The following is a 20,964-nucleotide window of genomic DNA, read 5'->3' on the forward strand; positions in this document are numbered from 1 at the left end:
TGTAGTGCAGGATGCTCTCGCAGTTCGCTAGCTGGGTCGGTGTTTGCGGCAAATTGCCTTCGCTACTTTGTTGCCGTGTGGGGTGTTCACTGTTGCATTCCTGTGTGTCTGTTTGATAGGTTGTGGATGTGAATGACCCACCAACTGAGGTGGTCCTGAACAGTACTGGTGTTCCGGAGAACTCACCAGCTGGTACCATCATTGGCCCACTGTCAACTAAGGATGAGGATCTGGGACAGACGCACACATACCAAGTGCTGGAAATTGCCAACGTCAGTGATGCCAGTGAGTTAGACGAGCGGACACGAGTCGCCGCTGTACTGTATTTTCTCTGCTAGCCTTTCTGGCCGATATGCATCCCGAGGCAATGTTTGCTATGTTGTCCAGAGCAGCACAAATTAATAATTGTATTAAGAATCACTGAGATTAGTCGACCTGCCCCCAACACCTTCAAACTCTTCATGCACCAATATCCAATGCCCACCTTATGAATCCTGATGTGATGTGATGTCTACACTCTGTACTTCGGTTTGTTTGCAGCCATGTTTGCTATCAATGGCGACCAGCTGATCCTATTGAGAAGTGTCGATCATGAGACCAGGAATGAGTGGCAAGTGCGCGTGCAGACCACTGATAGTGGACAGCCACCACTCAGTCATCAGGTACAATCAATTGTTTAAAGGATTGTTTTGCTAACACTATTGTTAAACCCATCCTAGCCGTGCCCATCCCCTCTTCATTCCTGATGATGGGTATTTTACGACCGAAACGTTGAAGTACTATTTCCTGAAATGAATTTGTGAAACGCAGTGAATGAATGTGAGCTAGCGGTGCTCACAACCCACTTTTACTATTTTTTAAAGATTTTGAAAGGTTCCCAACATGCTCGAAACTAGTTCCCAGTACCCGAACACGGATCCATGTACAATTTACATGCATGTGCACTTGTTGAAAAAGCACACTCGAGCCAAACAATTTGTCTTCTACTGGCATCAGCATCATCTACATTGTACTCCATTATCAATATACTGCAAAGAGCTTCTCTTAAACAGCTCTCATTATCAATATACTGCAGAGAGCTTCTCTTGAGCAGCTCTCATTATAAATATACTGCAGAGAGCTTCTCTTGAGCAGCTCTCATTATCAATATACTGCAGAGAGCTTCTCTTGAGCAGCTCTCATTATCAATATACTGCAGAGAGCTTCTCTTGAGCAGCTCTCATTATCTTTTTGGTTGAGGCTGCAAGAGGCCATTGTTCCCAGCACTCACGCTTGGCAAACATTTCCCTTTTATCTCTATGCAGAACATTGTGTATGTGAAGATACTGGACGTGAATGAAGTTCCAAGTGAAATCCAAATTGATTACAATGCAACGTTTGAGGAACATCCCATGGACGGCACAGTTGTTGCAAATTTCACAGTGGTCGACGAAGACCAGAACCAAACGCACACGTGTTGGCTGCAGCAAGGTGGAGAGAGTTTTGATCTCATCAATCCCGTGATCATGGGAGAAGAGGAGATCACTGTGGAGGTGAGTCCGGCAAGCAGATAAAAACATATGGTTATGGGGTACTAGCTGTGCTGGTGCTTGTTAGCAACAATCCGAACTAGCGCACACGCTGCACTGCATTGCTTGGTACTGCATTCAAGATTGGCGTCATTCGCTTTGTTTTGCTGTGTAATCACAAATGGCACCCGGCCCGTTTTGCTGAAAAGAAAAACCAATCTTGCATGCCCTGCTGTATTCTTCCTGACAACAGATTGTGCTTCAGCAGTGTTTCTTTTACCGATGAATGTGTATCTTTTGAGATGAGCATTGACAAAGGCCTCCCCTCTGCCCCACCCCTCCCCTGCGCCCCCATCCCGGGCCCTCAACCCACCCCTAGCCCTCCAAAAACTTCAACTGTGTGTTAACATGGAGGCGTGACCCTACTCCTTCAAGTATCCCACTGCACTGCGGTAAACGGGTCAGGGCAAAATGCAAGAGCATTAAGCACACATCCCACAATATCCTGGTAAAAGCTAATTCCCAGAGTATTTGTCTTAGTGTGTTGCAAAACTGTAGAAATATAACTTTCCTTTATTACATGCGGAGGAAAATAATAGTCTGCTACCAAAAGTCACAAACTGGTCTTCTGCGCATCTTTCTGCTGATTTCATGAGTTGAAATGTTATGACTTTCCACCCCTCGCCAGTTCGACACACCCTTGTGCACGACTTTTTTTCCTGCTTTGTCCATGATTTTGTTGATTGAAATTTCCTATTTCCGATGGGAAATGGTCATTTCTTGCTGCATGCATCTGTAGAGGTGCTAAAGATAAGAACAGTCCCATCGTTGGGCCGATTTTAGGTATTGAGCTATCTTACAGTGATACTATGACCTGATGAAGGCGAAATGCCGAAATAGAAATAAAATAGAAATTGATGTGAACATGATGTACAGTGTTTTTGCAGAGTTGTGGAAACGAGCTTGTCAGCTTGAATGCCTTTCTTCTAATGAAACTGCAAGAAGCCTCGCCCTTACTTCTGAGTTAAAACAATACGGTTCAGATATTAGTCCTGAAGAAGGGTGTGATAATGATACTCGGTTTCTGGTGTTTTTGTTTTCATAGGTCTCGAACAGCACAGCTTTGGATTATGAATCAGGTCCTGTAGCCTACATTACCATCAACTGCACAGATGATGGCGAGCCGCCATTGTCCATTGCCAAATCACTGTCCTTCACTCTTGAGGACGTCAACGAGCAGCCAACAGCTGTGCTACTCTCTGGGACGCACAACGTGTCCGAAAACTCACCAATTGGGCATGTTGTGGGCAAGCTAACCACCATTGATCCTGACAAGGGACAGGCATTTACGTACGCTCTGTTCGGAGAAGGATCCGATGCTTTCACGGTAAGGGTCATGAGGTAGATGTGGTTCCATCTTAACTCGCTCTCTCTCTCACTCTCTCACTCTCTCTCTCTCTCTCTCTCTCTCTCTCACTCTCTCTCTCTCTTTCTTTCTCTCACCCTCTCTCTCTCTCTCCCTCTCTTTCTCTCTCTCTCTCTCTCTCTCTCTCTCTCTCTCTCTTCTGAGAATTGACTCCACATGAATTTTGGATTGCAATACTCTCTGATAAGCTTCAAGTAACCACTCAATCTCTGTACATCTGGTTGTTTTGACCGTCTGTGAGGTCTCATCACTGGAGCTCAGAGTAACAGTTAACTGGCTGAGCTGATTGCCGAGCTGATTGCACTGAGATCCATGGTCACCCTGATGATTGACCAGTGAGCCGCAAAATTAGATGACATTTCAAGATAATAGCAACAGTAAATAGGCTATTTCTGGTGTTGAAGAGCAGAGTTGATCATGTGTCGACGGCTGAATTGAAGTCCCATAGACAATTAGATAAGCCCAGTGACCACTAAAATATCTCAGTACTCCTTGTCAGTTTTGTTGCCATTTTGTCGCACTCGCTGACTGTATATGATCTGGTTACGTTGGTAGGCAGTTAGTCATAACTCGTAACATTTCGTCCTTTTTATCCATGATTACTTTGGCTCGACGTCCACGTTTAAACACCAATAATAGTTCTTATAGATAAGAGAAACAAATGAAATCTATGTGTAGGTTGACTGATTGATGCCAGTAGAGGCAAGGGAGTCGGCCGAGCAGGTGTGCCTCTTGCCATCTTCCCTGGTTAGCCTCATGCAGCAATGCAACAGGATTGCTGGCACATTTACTATTGCGAGTCTTTGCGACTGTAGCAGGATGTAGTGAAAATGCTGTACTTTGGACTTGTTGTTCCTGAATCTTCTTTCATCTTGACCAATTTATAAAAAAGTAAAAAGGACCAAGGAACTACAAGTTACACTATAATGTCCACTAACACCACCAGTTACTAAACAATCAGCTCATGCGATAACATTGCACGACACTGACCGACGGTACTGATGTTGCTGCATGACAGCACTGACTCACGGCACCCTTTTCGTTTGTGCTCTGCCCGATTGGGCACCCACTGTAAAGGGCACGATACAACACTTTGCCATACATGTCCGACTCACTTTGCACACTTGTTTTCCTATAATCACACAACTCCCGAGAACAGGGACAGATCAATAAAGAACACCTTCTAACCAACAAGAGAATTAGGAGCTTGTGTCTGTGACGAGGGTTGTGCCACGGGGCACTAGGATCTCACGAAAACAACTGACGTTCTACAACTAACTGGCTAACAGCTCTAGCACATCTTGGATACGCACTCCAACAGCCTTCCAACTTGGAAGGTTCTAAGTTATAGAAATAACATAAGGAGGGGAAGGTGAGCGCAACCAAGATAAGCACGAGCTGAAAGTCTCAGCTGTGAAGGACATTGGCGGATGTTCATGCATGTTGATGACGATACTGGCAAGACCATTGGACAATATGGTCAAATCACGATTCAAGGACGCAAAGCAACATTCCACACAACTTGCGTGGATGTTATTTATAACTTAGAGAACCTTCCAAGTTGGAAGGCTATTGGAGTGCGCATCCAAGATGTGCTAGAGCTGTTAGCCAGTTAGTTGTAGAACGTCAGTACCGTCGGTCAGTTTCGTGCAATGTTATCGCATGAGCTGATTGTTACGTAACCGGTAGTGTTAGTGGACATTATGGTGTAACTTTTACTTGTAGTTCCTTGGTCCTTTTTTACTTTTAATGTTTATATAAATAATCCTTGGCTCTCCATCCGAGTTCATCTTGATGAATGTTTGTATTTATGTTTTTACTGTGCCTTAGGTCAATGAGGTCTTGGGTCAACTTGAGGTGGAAAGCTCAGCTTGGCTAAACTTCGAAGCCATCACCAACCCTTACCTAGAGCTAATCATTGAAACCTCTGATAATGGCCAGCCATCAATGTCCTATAACCAGACACTTAACATCACGATCATCGATGTCAATGAACCTCCGTCTGACATTCGCCTGATCGACGTCAGCAACTTTAAAGAGGATACCCCCGAAGGCGCTATCATTGGACAGCTGGTGTGCACAAATCCCGAACCAAACCAAACCGTATCATACGCTATTGAAGCCAGTAGTGGTGAGGAAAGTGGGCCGCAGTTTGGAGTTTATGTGAATGGAACTTCCTCTTACATACAACTCTTATCACGCGGCAACCGCACTGAAGACAGCCCAGAAGACCCCACTGCAGACTACGCTGAAGAAGACCCCCTGGGAGACCTAGGTAATTTTGTGCTTCAAGTGAATGCCACCGACGATGGAATGCCCCCGGAATGGTCTCTCGGCTCAGTCAGCTTCAATGCGACATTGCTTGATCCGTGCAGCACAGGAGCACTGGTATGTCCAACTGAGGCTATGTGTGTTCGAGAGAATATATCTTTCGCTTTCTGCGAGTGCAATAGTGGATACAGACTGAACACCACGGCTAATACCTGCGCACCGATCGATGACTGCACGTTTACAGTTGACCCTGGAGACTTTGTAGTGGAAGATGGCCCCACACGTCCAGCAGGTGGTGGGCTATTTCCCACACCTCCACCACCTCCTACAGGACCGCAGCCAGTTTGCCAGAACAATGCCACCTGCACGGACCTTCTGAACGGCTTCAGCTGTGCATGCCAGCCGGGTTTCACCGGCACGGAATGCGGCGAACGTATTGATCGCTGCTTGACACAGGCATCGAGCTGTCTGAATGGTGCTAGATGTAGCGACAGTCCTGCCAAGATGTATTGTGCATGTGTTGCAGGGTTTTCTGGTGATATGTGTGAGACAAATATAGATGATTGCGCCATTGTCGACTGCGGACCGGGAAAGTGTGTAGATGATGTTGACCGATTCGACTGTCAGTGTCCTGAGTCGTACACCGGGACAACTTGCCAGTACTTGGCGGACGCTTGCAAGGACGATCCGTGTGGCCAAGCGGACTGTGTGCCAAGGAAAGTAACTGGTACATCAACTAGCGGCACCTCGCAAGAGGGTGGCGCCAGCATTGGTGTAGCAGAAGGTGACTCCTCCGCATCCTCCTCGTCAGTATACGTGTGTGTTCCTGGAAGTGGTGTAGTTACTGACGTCTTTCCGGGGGGACCGCTGACACCTGCTCAGCTGGAAGCATGGAGACAGCTGGTTTTGACTAGTCCACTGCCAAGTCCGGATGGTGAAGTGGACTACGCTGACGATGTTTACATTCTGCCTGGATCTGGAGGTGGTGAAGTCATTCTCACCGTTCTGCTGAATGGACTGCCAGTCGATCCAGAAGAGGTTAATGCCGCCGTCACTAAATCCTGCAAGGGGCCCACTGTTCCGGCGGATGCAGCTAGCCTGTGCCAGAGGTGGGCAAACAAGGGGAAATCGACCGGCAACGGTCCAAAGAGTGACGCAAACAAGGCCACGGATGTTCCATCATCGACGGTCTCCAAACCCGTTGTATGGGGAGTAGTTGCTGGTCTGCTTGCTGGCCTGGCTGCCATTACTGCTCTAGTTACGTACAAGGTCAAGACATCCAGAGCTAAGCTTCGTATGAGCGTGGAGCAAAACAGAGCGAGGGATGGACTTATGGATGATCGAGCTGCAGAGGAGTTTACATTTGACAGCAGCACCTACGAGGCGCCAGACAGGGCCGCGCCGCCCTTTGTTCAGAACCCTCTGTACCACGATCCGAGTATCAACAACATTCAAACGACTGGACGAGAAGAGGTGAGCTCAGTGTGTGTGCGTGTGTGTGTGTGTTTGTGTATGTATGTATGTGTGTGTGTGTACATCGGTGCATGCTAGTGTGTGTGTGTGCATTTGTGTGTGTTCTCTCATGGTTCTCTCTGTCTCTTTCTCTCCCCTCTCTCTATCTCTATATCACTCTCTTTCCAGCTGCAGCATCCAACTATCACAAACGAAGCCCATTGTTCCGTTTGCAAAGTAACAGATAGGTTCCGAACAACGTTATTCAAGTTATTACGTTCTTCTCCGGTAGAATTGTTCAGCTTGTTTCACCTTCCGCAGGCAGAAACACAAGAGTTCAGCCATCAGCAAGCCAAGTAGAAAACACTTGCTGAGCTCTGATTGGCTGAGGGCCGGGTTGAATCGATCTAACAATACGTACAAAAGTAAAAAGAAAGTAAATTACCGTGTCCGTTCCCGAAGGGAACTCACGACGGCCACTAACACCCGATAAACCCAACACTACGTACACTGTATGTGTAACTGTGTTCCGCCATACATAGTTTTCGAATCACGTAGTTGCCCTTGGCAGCTCCAAACGCGACAGTGTACAGCCTGAGGAGAGAATTATCAATTTATACCCCAATCCACACTTACGGAGCACCTCCGTTAACAATAGAGCTCCATCTACGTACTCTACGTAGACAGCTTTCCGTAAATGGAGTGCAAACTCGCGAATTCACGGGTTTTTCCGACCACTTACGTTAAGTTGCTCAACTGAACGCAGTGTGGAACCTAATGTCTAATTCTTGCAATGGTACGAAGTAGTGGTTGCGACTTCGGCGATAATTTGTAAGAAAGAGTTTGCTCCCCACACCGGAGCTCGCGCTATTCCGCCGACTTTACTTGACACTTGACTGACTCACGACAGCCATCCAGAGCACACGAGAAGTCCATCGAACCTTCGACTCGGCAAACCTGCAAGAAAGCACCACTCCCTGCTCAATACACAGTGTTTCGGGGAATTCACCCCTCATCAGTTGAGCTTGAGTAGGCTGAGGAAGATTGTGCCTGAAGAGCACCACTTATATAGTGCTCTCCAGGCACAAACATCACCAGCAGTGGCGTAGCCAGGGGGGGTGCTTTGGGTGCCCAAGCACCCCCCTCAAAAATTTCAGGTGCCATTTTCGTACTGCTGTGGATCTACGCCCGCCCGCGATCGAGACTCGACGTCGACAAGACGCTGCGCTGCACGTGCGTTGTACAACTACCGGTATAGACTCGCACTTTGTGTAGCTAGACTTGGTAGAAGTGAAAGAGAAGTGGCAACGTCGTTTTGTGATCCGCAAGTCGAATGGATTCTTATGAAAATGTCGATCTTGAAGTATTTCAGTCGAGGGAAGTCGAAGAGACCAGATACCAGTAGCAGCAGTGCCAGTGCCATTTCCGAATCTGACGAATCTAATTGCGAAATTGTCGAAGTCGAAGACTCGGAAGAGCCGCAGTTGTCGCCCTTGGCTGTACCAGTAGCAGTCGTCCGAAATGACATCGGTACCTTTATGGAGGACATTGCGAAGGGTGCACCGCTCGACGACGACGTGATGTTTGCCCTGCTAAAGGACCATGTCCAACCGGATAGTTCGTTTGTTTTCCCGAAGAATGGTGGCCGGTCTTTTCAGCCCCGCTGGCTCGATGTATACAAGCCATGGCTGGTGTTTAGCCCTTCGCTTTCCGGCGGAGTCTGCGTGGATTGAACGAACTTCAACAATTGTCTGTATTATATTCTGGGTCTAACCACACCCTGTCAATCTCTTACCATCCAACTTCTGTAGCAAAGTACTGTGCGTTTCATACGATTATCTGACTTTTTATTGAATCATTGGTGGAATGGAAAATAATGAAATAGATGCAAAAATGAAGGATTTGGCACTCAATATCGAAAATTTTTCCGGGGGAGGGCCCCCGGACCCCCCCCCTTTTTTCCCGCAGGCCCACACTTCCAGTGAGCACCCCCCTCAGCCACAATCCTGGCTACGCCCCTGACCAGGGATACAAACTTACAGAGACGCTCCGTTTCCAGCGCGACAAACACCTCGTGAACACCAGATAGCGGAATAGCGCGAGCTCCGGTGTGGGGAGCAAACTCTTTCTTGCAATGGTTTCTCAACAATCTACTGAAGGCAAATGAATCTGTTGATGTGCTGTTTAGATCACCTCACCAATATATGAACAATCACCCGATGCAAACATGGATTATGACAAGTTGAACAGAGACGGTAAGTCCCCTTAGCGTAGCACCACACTCAGGGTTGTTGTGAAGCACTGCCAGCAATATGTTTATACTTGTACAGCCAGACCTCGCTTAGCTGCACACATCCGTTTTCCACAAAAGTATCCGGATAGGCGAGGGAGCCAGATAATCGAACACACATACTGCGTGTATGCATGCCATATGCTGTAAAAAGGCAACCAACGATTTTCTTACGAATTGGTGAGGGATCCGGATAAAAGAGGACCGGATAAGCGAGGTCTGACTGTACCGTATTTTCCGGACTATAAGCTACAGTGGAGTACAAGCCGCAGCCAGATTTATTGTCACGAAATACAGACATCTCACCCTGTTTTAACCACGGTGATTTTGACCATCGTAGTATAAATCCCCCGATTTGTTTTAGGTGAAATACTGCTGTTAAAAGTGTGGTTTATACTCCGGACAATAGAGTGCATCAATAATGAGTGATGTGAATTTTCATTATTCGATGCGGCTTACAGGAATTGAGTGTATTACGTGATAGCTGACAATAAGACATTAGTAACCTTTAATACCAGGTGTGTTCTGTGAAAATACCCATTATGCCCGGCATGTGCAGGTATGCACAGTCGCTCAGAGCTTGTTGGTGTCTATCATTCATAGGGTTCCCTGTAATAAGACGACACCGTCTGTAGGGTTCCCCTATTAAAATAATATATACTACTACTACAGTGTTATCACACTTGCCGAGGGTTAGCCGATGATGATCCTTTGTTTGCACCCAGTGTCAGGCATTTTCCGAACTGCTGTTGTCTTTGTCTGACCTGTACTATGTTAACAGGCGGTAATGGTAGTGATGACGATACATACGCCCTCATAGGCCAAACACCAGGTAAGCTAGCGTGCTCATCATGATGATCTGCAGCTGAATACCACCAATACTCAATAGAGAGTTTGTGCAACTCGTGCACGAGTATGAATCGCCATCTGACTTGTCAGCTGGATTCGAAGATTCGTTCGGCTGCTCTTTTCTGAGCAGCCGAACGAGTGGTGACTGTACAAAACAGCCACTTGTTTTTATCTGCGAATGGCGATGTGAGTGAGGCAAAATTCTCCAATGTGCACAATCACAGTTCTGTATTATCTGGAGTATATCCATATGGACTGCGAATATTCAGTCACTGTGAGATTGCTTTTCCACTCTGTGCCCATGCTTCTCCTTCTTCAATCTACATTATAAAGTTATGGATGTGTGTATGTGTGTGCATGTGTGTGCATGTGTGTGTGTGTGTGTGCGCGTGTGTGTATGTGCGTGTGTGTGTATATGTGTGCGTGTATGTGTACATATGTGCATGTGTGTCCATGTGTGTGTGTGTGCATGTATGTGTGTATGTGTGTGTGTTCCCATTGATGCAGGTGTTGGCATCAGTAACCCTGGTTATATGGGCGGGTCTGGATAACCTTCACTGAGTCAGAACCTCAGAACTGTTTCGTTTGTCAAAATTCTCTCGTATCACACAATTGCTTTTTTGTTCGCACCCTCTTTGATATTCACCACGTTGCTAGTACATGCCTAAAAGCACAATCATGTACAATGTCTGCCGTTTTCTGATGTCTTGCTAGCCATGCACTGTTCACGGGTTGATAGGGATGCATTCACGGACTTGTCACTCCACGGCACGCTCCCACTGTGTTACACTTTGCTGGTTGTGATGATGTACCAGTGTGCCATGTACATGTAGTATTCCCTAAAGTAGCTATTTACGGCTTTGAGGAATACGTGTATCTATTTCCAGAGATTCCAATATTTGCCTTTCTGGAAAATAATGCACACCCGGCATCATTTCCTCAGCCGGTATCATGCATGCCACGTGTGTCTAAATAATGTTACCGTAACTATAATGATATCCGCATCTATAACCAGAATGTAGCCGTGAAAACATGAAAGTGAGCGTTTTAAACTTTTTTAGTTTAGATCAATACTTCTCATCTCCACATCTGTCTAAATTATAAGCTCCATATAATAATATAATATTCGCGGGATCCGCGTTTATAGCACTTTTTTCTTTCACTCTTTGTTGTTGCACATGCTGGGAATATTAAATATTTTTTATCTTTCCCAGCTAGATCAAATTGTTTGCTCAAAGAAAATTGTCCTTGTCTTGCATAATCGTTCACATAATACTTTGTGAATAGGCGACGCTGAGATAAGATCTGTACTGAGTCAGACATTGTACGTAGCAATAACAAAATCATGGCATAACAATACGACTATTAGTTTGAGGGGAAAGATGCAGACGGGAAAAATCTGTAGAAAAAATTGACTGTCACCACCAGGACTCGAACCAGGGACCTTCGCTTGAGGCCAGCGATGCTCTAACCACCGAGCTATGGTGTAGCTGTCATCCCAGCAGAGACCTTTCAACATTTTTCCAGAAACCTTCATCAGGGGCAATAGTACGTTCTCAACAATTATCTGGTCACGAATAGCAACACATATAACATGCATGGGGAAAGTTAGGTCGTCAAATACCGGTATTTGACGACTCCTTGCACTTCACCTTGTTTCAAGTTTTTTCTCCACACTCTAAACTCTTTGATTCGGCTTTTGTTTGCAGATATATTATGCACATGGGCGATTTTCACTATCTTAGCCATTCTACGAAAGATGTTGCGACATTGGCGGTGATTAGTGAAGGAAGTGTCTGGTCCGAACGTCGTTGCTCGCGCTTCCTGCCGACTGACTTGACACTTGACTGACTCACGACTGCGTCTGGAGCGCACGAGAAAAACCCGTCGAACCGTTCACTCAGCAAACCTGCGAGAAAGCACCACTCCCTGCTCACAGAGTTTCGGGGAATTCACCACTCATCAGTTGAGCTTGAGAAGGCTAATGAAATTTCTGCTCCGAGAGCACTGCATCAATGTCTAGACGTTCTCACAACTCCATGTGCGAAACTGACTCGCGCTGCTATCTGGTAGGTCTACATGGTGCTCACGAGGTGTTTGTTGCGCTGGAAGCGGAACGTCACTTCCTTCTTAGTAATACCGGTAGTAGTACAGTGTAAGTTAGTTGGTATCCCTAGTGATGCTTGGGTCAGAGAGCGCGATTTAATGATTATGTAGTATAGTGCTCTCGGAGCAGAAATAATTTCATTTTGAGTCAAGGTGAGGGGTGAATTCCTTGAAACACTGTGTATTGAGCAGGCAGTGGTGCTTTCTTGCAGGTTTGCCGAGTGAAAGGTTCGACGGGCTTCTCGGGTGCTCCAGACGCACTGAGTTGTGAATCAGTCAAGTCAGTCGACTGGAAGCGCGAGCTCCGACGTTAACCGGGAGCAGACACTTCATTAGCCATTCTACGGTACAATAACATCTACATGTACCTTCACTGACGAGAGACGCAGAGTTGTATTATACTAAGCTGTCTTTATATTGGAAACAGCTGTACACTGTACGAAGGAATTCAGAACCAACGGATGTGTCGCTTTGCTGGTGCACTGGCGGTACATGTATACATGGTGTGCTATGACAACGTCGTTTTCGAGGTAGGCTGGAGAGCGCAGTTATAATTGTGGTGGCTGATGAATAATCTGTACACGGCCGAATACTGCTGCTTACCCGTTTACTTAGACAAGTGGTCCTTGATGGAGAATTCTATTCCCTGCTGCATTCATACCAGTGACCAGGCAGTGCAGTGATACATGACCGTATACTGTGCGGCAAGGACTGAGACACAGTCTGTCCCTGCGGGAATTTGCGGAAAAAAACTCTCGAAAACTTGCGCAAGAAATTGCGGCAGAAATTAACAAAAAATGCTACGAAAAGTGCGGAATGATGCAGAACTTGCCAGGAATTCGTGGAATTATTTGCAGAAAATTGCGGATTTGGGCCAAATCACGAAATTTGTTACATCGTTTATCTACTCGGGAGTCGTACTGTGCAAATAACCTACCGGATCATGGAAAGAACTGCGTGAAAAGTGCAGAAAAATGTGAGATATAGTGCAGAAAACAACAAAAACGCGGGAAATCGCGGATTTTGCTGAAAATGGCGGGTTTAGGCCAAAATCGCGAAATTTGTTGCATCCGTGGAATCGCGATTTCCTGGAGGGACAGCACAGTACAGGTGAGTGTCTCACACATTTACCATCCTGCGGCTTGCAAACAGAAGTGGATTGTGTTTCTAACTGTGCTGCTGCTGCTGTGTAGTATAATGTGAACAAGCACAAGTGCCAAAACTTAGGCATAAGTTAAGTGCCAGCACTTGCCCGTGATATCAAACTTTTAAAGTAAGTTTATTATAATGAAGCGGCATACAGCAGCAGCTCTCAGCAGGATTGTACTAAGTCGTGATGTAGCACAAGTCTGTCCCTCCAGGAAACCGCGATTCCACGGATGCAACAAATTTCGCGATTTTGGTCCAAACCCGCGATTTTCAGCAAAATCCGCGATTTCCCGCGTTTTTGTTGTTTTCTGCACTATATCTCACATTTGTATGCACTTTTCACGCAGTTCTTTCCATGATCCTGTAGGTTATTTGCACAGTACGACTCCCGAGTAGATGTACGATGCAAATAATTTCGTGATTTGGCCCAAATCCGCAATTTTCTGCAAATAATTCCGCGAATTCCTGGCAAGTTCTGCATCATTCCGCACTTTTCGTCACATTTTTTGTTCTGCCGCAATTTCTTGCGCAAGTTTTCGAGAGTTTTTTCCGCAATTTCCCGCAGGGACAGACAAGTAGTACCCAAGGAACACACTTGACTACAGCAGTGTAGTTATTGCGTGTGAGAGGGAGGCCAGCAACATACATGACATTGTAGGCACAGGTATCCGAACTCAGTCAAACTCTCACATAAATGCACATTGTACTCATACTAGCAAGATAATTATAATGCTGCTGTTGTTGCCAGTATGTGTACAGTGAAGTGTATTGTATTAAGTGCAGCTACTAGTACGTCATGCATAAAGTATAAACACCGCACAGGTACAAGAGAAATGACTTGCACGCTAACAAATCATACAGTGTACATACAGCGATCTGTGCTGATAACTCTAGCTTGCCCCACTAGCTAGCAACTGTTGTTTGTTTTAGTGAAGCTACTGCCTTTCCTACTGTGGATCTGCAGCATGGGGCCAGGAGCAAGCTCACTTCATGCTGCAGTGAAGAAATACCATGACTGTCTGTGTGCTGCTTACAGCAATGTGCAGTTCTGCATAGAGGTGACCAATGAAGAGAAGGAGAGAATCCTGCAAATGGACGAGTTTTATGCTGATCTCCATGAACTCAGCACAACTGTGGGCAATGAGCAGCTGGCTCGTTCTTTTGCATCTGAAGCTAGGAAGCAGCGCAAGGTTAAACTTGCTGAAATCATCACTGCCAAGAGAGCCATGCGAAAACGCATACGCGGGAAGGCTTTCCGTGCCATTGCCTTCTCATCGCCTGGAGCAGACAAAACCATGCTCTTCACTAAGAAGGGTCCGTATGAATGGGCAAGGGGGCAGATCGGGCCAAATATTGTTGTCCTGCGTGCTTTGGAGCTGCGCTTAGCAGAAGTGCGCAATATCACAAGCATCGCTGAGCTGCTGGATTTGCAGAAATATGGCATCACAACACCAGGTGAGCAGGCTGAAGTCATTGTTTTGTTCGCAATCATCCTGAATCTGTCTGTATCATTCTCGACGGATTGGACGAGATCAAGCTCACCGACTGCAGCAAGTTAATGATCGACGCCATCCGTGGCAAAGAATGGCCAGGAATCAACCTGATCATCACGTCGCACCATTCACCAGAAGCAATGAAGCTAGCAAAAAGCCATTTTTTAAAGATAGTCTCCCAAAGTCGTCTGGAGCTGCTAGGCTTTGAGAAGCAGGGTTTGGAGCACTACATTCGCAATGTCCTGTCTCCAGACAATGCAGCAAAGTTGCTAACAGAGCTTCGCACCAATCCACAGCTGGCCACAATGATGCGCACACCGTTTTTCGCCCAAGCAACCTGCAACCTCTACCGACACAACCATTGCCTGCCAAACACGCCGTCTGCAATCTTCAACTCGCTGATCCTTCATATACTGCGACAGCAGAAATCGAAGCAAGCGCATGATGGTGATCACTACCAATCGGGACGATGTTCCCGATGACTTCCAGAATTATGTACATGATCTCTGCCGGTTCGCTTTTAAGTTTTAACATGCTCATCCGTCAGACAGTTGTCTTCAACGCGGCCGATTTCAAATTGTTTTCACTGTCATCGGCAGCTTGCACACTCGGCATGCTCATCGGCTGCGACACGGCAACACCACAGTCCAGGGCTCAGTGGCGTTTCAGCCACCTGGAACTTCAGGAAGCTCCAGCATCTCGCTACATCGCTAGCCGCAGTCCAAGTGCAGCTGATGTCGCCTGGCTTGTGCAGCGCCTTGGAGCATTCACACGCAGCCTCAACATGTTCTGGCACTTACTGGCCACTGATCTGAACAGTGAGTCGGTCAAAGTGTTGATTGAAGCCATTCTCAATCCGCAGACCATGTCTTCTACTCAGCCACATGATACCGACCAGCATTCCACAGGAGCACAGGGGCACAACATTATGTGTTTTCTCTTCACAACGCACGACCACATCATGAAATGGGCTGATCACGTTTCCTCCTTCCTCTCGCTGGCCGAAGCAGAGCATCTTGCAGAAGAGTTGCTGGCTGGCAGGATCGACATGGCATTGTCTACTTCAGAAGTGGTCCGCCGCAAAATTGACCCAGCCGTCACCAAAATCACCTGCCAGGATTTTGTGCGTTCACTGCTAACCACTTGGACGGATCGTGTCCCCAGTGCCAGCACACAAACTCTGCATGACTGCGTGGCCAACGAGGCACACGGATCGGCCTTTCGATGCTTCACCATCACTCCCGAGTCAAAGCTATCTCCAGTTCCTCCATCCGATGAAGCAGCTCAGCCATCCGCAGCCCAGGACAATGTCAGTGCCACGGAACGAAAGCAACAAATCCGCTACGCCTTCCGGGTTTTCGCGGAGCACGTCAACGCCCAGCGAAGCAGCATCACAGACATCCCCGGCATGCAAGACATCATCAAGCAGTATGGAGTGGATTTCAAGGAGGTTCCTCTCACACTATCCGATTGCCAGGCCGCCAACGCAGTCATGATTCACCACCACCAGTTCACCACCCGCATCAACCTGTCGTACTATGGTATAGGTGATACCGGGTACGCATGCATAGCTGATGGCATGGCTCTACTATACAATCTTACGTACATCAACCTGCAACTGAACAACCTAACAGATCATCACACGGCCCATATCGCAGCGTGTATCGCATCCAACACGTCAACAATGCGAGAACTCTATGCCACCAAGAATCTCTTCAGCAGTAATGCTATGGCCACCGTCCGTCCACAGCAACACACACCGCTGTACGGGACTGCTGGCAGTGCCCCTTGGAGGTCAAGGCTGCACCGATCCAGCAGTCAACCTTGATATTATAACTAGGGTATGCAGCAGCTGCCCAGATCTCCAGTATGTCGGTCTCACTGACTACGTACTGGATATGGAAGGTCTAGCCCAGCTAGCACCATTGTTAGGAGCACTGAGGCTGGGAATGCTGTGGCTGGACAAGGTTGGGATGAAGCAAAACTCCGTTACGATCGTGAGCCGAATCATTCACCAGCAACACGAGAGTTTGCAGTTCCTATCAATCAGTCGCAATGAGCTAACTGGAGATTTCCTGGAAACCGTTCGTGGTAGGCTAAGTCAGTGCCGACGCCTACAGCAGCTGCACCTGGACGACGACTGCCTCTCTTCAGGAGCTCTACCGGTGCTTGTGTCACTCCTGCTCAGTCTACCCAAGCTCTCCATGCTCAGAGTGGGGAGGAATGATTTCCGAGATGCTGCCGATGAAGCAAAGCTGTTTGCTGCCGCTGTTGAGAGCTGCTTGTCTCTGAAGGAGCTGCGGATGCCTGAAAGAGCTCTAGTGTCTCAACGGCTGCATGAGGCTCTATGTGCCATGGCCAGAGATGATCTGAGTGTGCAGTATAGGCGGTTTCGCTGGCCCGACGAAGAGGAGAATGACGAAGAAGACGAGTACGACAATAAAGGAGAAAGTGAGAGTGAGGAATGAGGAGGTGGGAGAATTTACAAAGACAGATTTTTGTCCTGATGAAGAAAGCTTCGTGTTGGTCTATTGCTTCCTCCTGGCATACTGTCCGCCTGTGTATGTTCTTTGGAGTACACATGTGTCTCTGTGTGTGCAGGCATGGTAGTAGTTCTGCTTGTACGTGCGTGTACATGTATGTGTGTATACTTGAGTGTTTGTGTGTGTGTGTGTGTGTGTGTGTGTGTGTGTGTGTGTATGTACGTGTGTATGTGTATGTGTACGTGTGTACGTGTGGCTGTACTTTTGCGTTTCGGCTGGACATTCTTTCCTTCCTTTTCGAGGATTCACTGTGTTGACCTTTGATCTTTAGACTTTGGACCTTGTAATTGGATGATTTCTTTTCATAATTTTCTTCGAATATTGTGGACTGTCGCTGAGAGAATTTGCATCATTGAACTCTTCGCTTTTGGTGATTTCATTATGTGATCATTTCTTTGCATCTACACGACTTACATCATTTGCATGTCTGTGCTATTAATTTTGTAGATTGTTTAGTGAGTTTTATTAATGTTTTTTTTTGTATTGAGTGAGATGAGAGACTAGAAAACGCAGATGAACATGATCATGAAGAACTAATATTCATAGCATCAACTATTACTTGCCACTCACATCTAGGCTTTCCCCAAATCAGCCGGCCGAAAAATTCGCCAAAAACGAGACTTATCGAAAAATCGCTAAGCCTTTCGCCGATTTTGGAGGGTTTCTTCGAGAATCGCGGAAAACCTACCAAATGCTGTTGCAAAGTGCGTTTACGAATGAATGATGTTGCTGGAAGCTGGAGCTCTCTACTTCAGTGCTTGTAGTGCTAGTGCGTTGAGGTGGTGTGACTAGCCCTTTCCCAAAGGTGCTCGCCCTTTTTGGCCCTTTTTGGAAAAGCCCGTTTCTTTCGCCCTTTATTGCGTTTCTTGGTGAATATCGCCTTTTTAAGCTTTTTTAGCTGAAAAGTGCTAAAAATCTGTTTGCTCAAGCATGCGATCACAGTTTCCGAGTGCTCGATATCGATGGGCCTTGGCACGCCGCTTTTTTTTTGGGGGGGGGCAACAAGTAACGTTGGTGAAGCTTGTACCCGATGTACACAATGCTGTAAAAAGTGGGTCTTTTGAACTTTATTTCCTGTTTTGCCTTTCGTGGACCCATAAATGGAAGAGTGCGTATTCATTTGTCAGCTTGGGTTCATATCTGAACATGTATCATGGCTATGCTTCACCGAAAAAAGAGCACTTTTTGCCTGTTTTCACTGAAAAAAGAGCACTTTTTCAGCATATTTTGAGGGACATGAAAAGCTAGCACTAAGTGCGAATTAAAAGAGCACCTTTGGGAAAGGGCTAGGTGTGACTCGTATCCTTTGACCTCTGTCAAAGAAACATTAGCCATTAGGAAGATCGTTACTAGTGAAATCCAGAAATCGGCCGGCCGAAAAATTCGCAGAAAACGAGACTTATCGAAAAATCGCCAAGCTTTTCGCCGATTTTGGAAGGTTTCTTTGAGAATCGCCGAAAATCTATCAAATCTTCCAATATCTCACCAATTTTGAAGCCGATATGCCAACAATTCTTTTAGCTGATTTTCCAATATATTCCGATTTTGCAGCTGATTTCCGAACGATCAGCTGATTTTGCAGCCGAATCTGATGTACTTTTGAGCTTTAATAGCGAAAAGCCGAATAGGCGAAAAACGGGCCGATTTGGGGAAAGCCTACTCACATGCATGTGGTTCTTACTTGTGCATAGTGCGATGTCTTAACTGGTTGCAGGTTTCTTGGCAAATCTTTACATCTTCTGAATAGAATATTAAAAGTCGGCGTGGAGAAAGCATTAATTATACTGGGTAGCAATCAAGAGTATAATCGATGCAGGCATGGCCAAACACACATGAGTACCAAACGTCCTGTTTGATGATCAGCTGGCTTAGTTTTTCTCCACCTCTATCCTAATTACATCAGTCCCCAATTTCATTTATTACTGCTTTCTATCTGCATTCGCCACCTTTTCATTGGGCAGATCTGCCTGTTTGGTTTGCGAATTAAAATAAACACAACAACAACAACAACATAATACGACGTTGTAGAGTTTTTTTGAAGCTTATTATTACCGGTATACGAGTATTCCGAAATCTAAATTTTCGCAATTCGCTCATCAGTGAAAAATATCGGAATTGAAGGAAAGCTACACGAAAAGAACACTTTAAATTACAGTAACTGTCAAAGGGTTGGCGGCTATAGTAATACCGTACTCGTGTGACTAGAGCCCTCTCTTAGTGTCCTATCTCGAACAGTGCCCCAGTCTAAAGAGCCTGTGATTGTGAAAATAAAGCCCTCTCTTAGAAAGCCCCCCTCCCCGGGCTTGTAACCAAGCGCATTTTCAAGTACATTGTAGTTGGTTCTGCGTTCTGTCCATCTCATTGCACTGGTGATTTCAGGATCACAAAATTCACAATCGCAGTTCTTGTTGCCGTTTCTGTTAAGTCGTGATAGTTTACAGCACACTTTAGGCTCTGTTTTTCTTTGTCTTCTACTTCGCAGTACAGGAGTTCTTTGTTTCTATGCTGGATGACGTAAATGCAGTAGCATTGAAAAAATAGTGCCCTCTCTTGAATAGTGCCCCATCTGTGAGGGACACTGAAAACTAGTAGACTACCCAGGGCTAGGGGCACTAATCGTGCGAGTACGGTAATTCTGGAAACTACAACTTACTTTTTTCAGTATGTCGCGACATGTGAAGAAAGTTTCCGCTCCAAATGTCGGAGCTCGCGCTTCCTGCCGACTGACTCCAGCTCAACTGATAAGGGGTGAATTCCCTGAAAAACTGTGTATTTAGCAGGGAGTGGTGCTTTCTTGCATGTTTGCCGAGTGGAAGGTTCGACAGGGCTTCTTGTGTGCTCTAGACGCAGTCGTGAGTTAGTCGAGTGGCAGGAAGCGTGACGGGCTTCATCTGCTCCGGGTGGCAGTCGTGACTGAGTCAGTCAAGTGTCAAGTAAGTCGGCAGGAAGCGTGAGCTCCCACGTTTGGAGCAGACACTTTCTTCATAACTTACTTTCAGCAACGGAAAAGAGCCAGCTCATCGGTAGGTGTATTTTCAAGTGCTTGTGTGTAACACTCACACTGTAGTCTGTACTACATCGTAGCGTGACGGTGCCGTTTGTTTTTCAGACTACTGTACTAATTTGAACTTGTACTAAGCTAGCCTTGCTTGGTGGAAAACACGTTGTTTGGTTGACAGCATGTTACAAGGAGGAGGATGCACTGTATTCGAAAACAGTGCTCCTTTCTACAACCTCCACGGTTGGCAGAGGCCCGGTCTTGTGACCACTTGAATCCTATGACTACTTCCTCTTGTCTAACCCTGAAATGGAATTGTGGTGACATCATCAGTACAGTGTGACATGCATTCCCTGTGTAGATATGACTGTAGAGCATGCATTGATTCGTGTCAACATTGCCTAGAGAGTGTAGAGGTGCTTGTAACAACCTAGTGGTTTGGCTCTTCTCAGTATTGGGTGAGGCATGTAATGTCATTATTATCATAAGCATATTGTGAACGTCTGGCTGACAAGACTAGACACTCTGCACGGAGGTGTGCCGGCAGTAATCATTCCTTGGTACATTATACAATCATCTGTGTTGTTAGTCTGATTATGGCATTCCATGGTTTCCTTTCGCGCACGATCCAGGTCTCTGTCTCTGTCTGCCTGGACTAGCCAATCCTAGTGCTCTCCCACATAATTTCACCAGTACTAATATCCCATGCATTCACTTCATTCGATAGAATCTAACTGTAGCCGTACAGTGGCCGTTTCGTGAAGTGAGTGTGCTGGTTGTGTGCGATTAAATGTTGTAGGAGATTTGTAGGAGATTTCCACAACAGCGTGGTGCCGAAACCCGGCGTTTGTCTCAACCAGGTTTTTCAGTACACTTGCC

At 46.4% G+C, this 20,964-nt stretch overlaps 1 protein-coding gene across 1 annotated transcript in view; it reads left to right on the plus strand.

Moving 5' to 3' along the window:
* Positions 1-11,114, plus strand: part of LOC135822462 (protocadherin Fat 4-like) — a 69,991-nt gene extending 58,877 nt beyond the window's left edge. The window contains exons 48-55 of the mRNA XM_065335232.1: positions 120-285; positions 541-662; positions 1,305-1,532; positions 2,614-2,895; positions 4,765-6,678; positions 8,846-8,912; positions 9,729-9,779; positions 10,304-11,114. Coding sequence (XP_065191304.1) covers positions 120-285; positions 541-662; positions 1,305-1,532; positions 2,614-2,895; positions 4,765-6,678; positions 8,846-8,912; positions 9,729-9,779; positions 10,304-10,347 — 2,874 coding nt within the window. The 3' untranslated portion in view covers positions 10,348-11,114. The remainder of the gene's footprint in view (positions 1-119; positions 286-540; positions 663-1,304; positions 1,533-2,613; positions 2,896-4,764; positions 6,679-8,845; positions 8,913-9,728; positions 9,780-10,303) is intronic.
* The last annotated feature ends 9,850 nt before the right edge of the window (positions 11,115-20,964 follow it).

This window comes from Sycon ciliatum, chromosome 8 (genome assembly GCF_964019385.1).
Source record: "Sycon ciliatum chromosome 8, ocSycCili1.1, whole genome shotgun sequence".
Classification (NCBI taxonomy): Eukaryota; Metazoa; Porifera; class Calcarea; order Leucosolenida; family Sycettidae; genus Sycon; species Sycon ciliatum.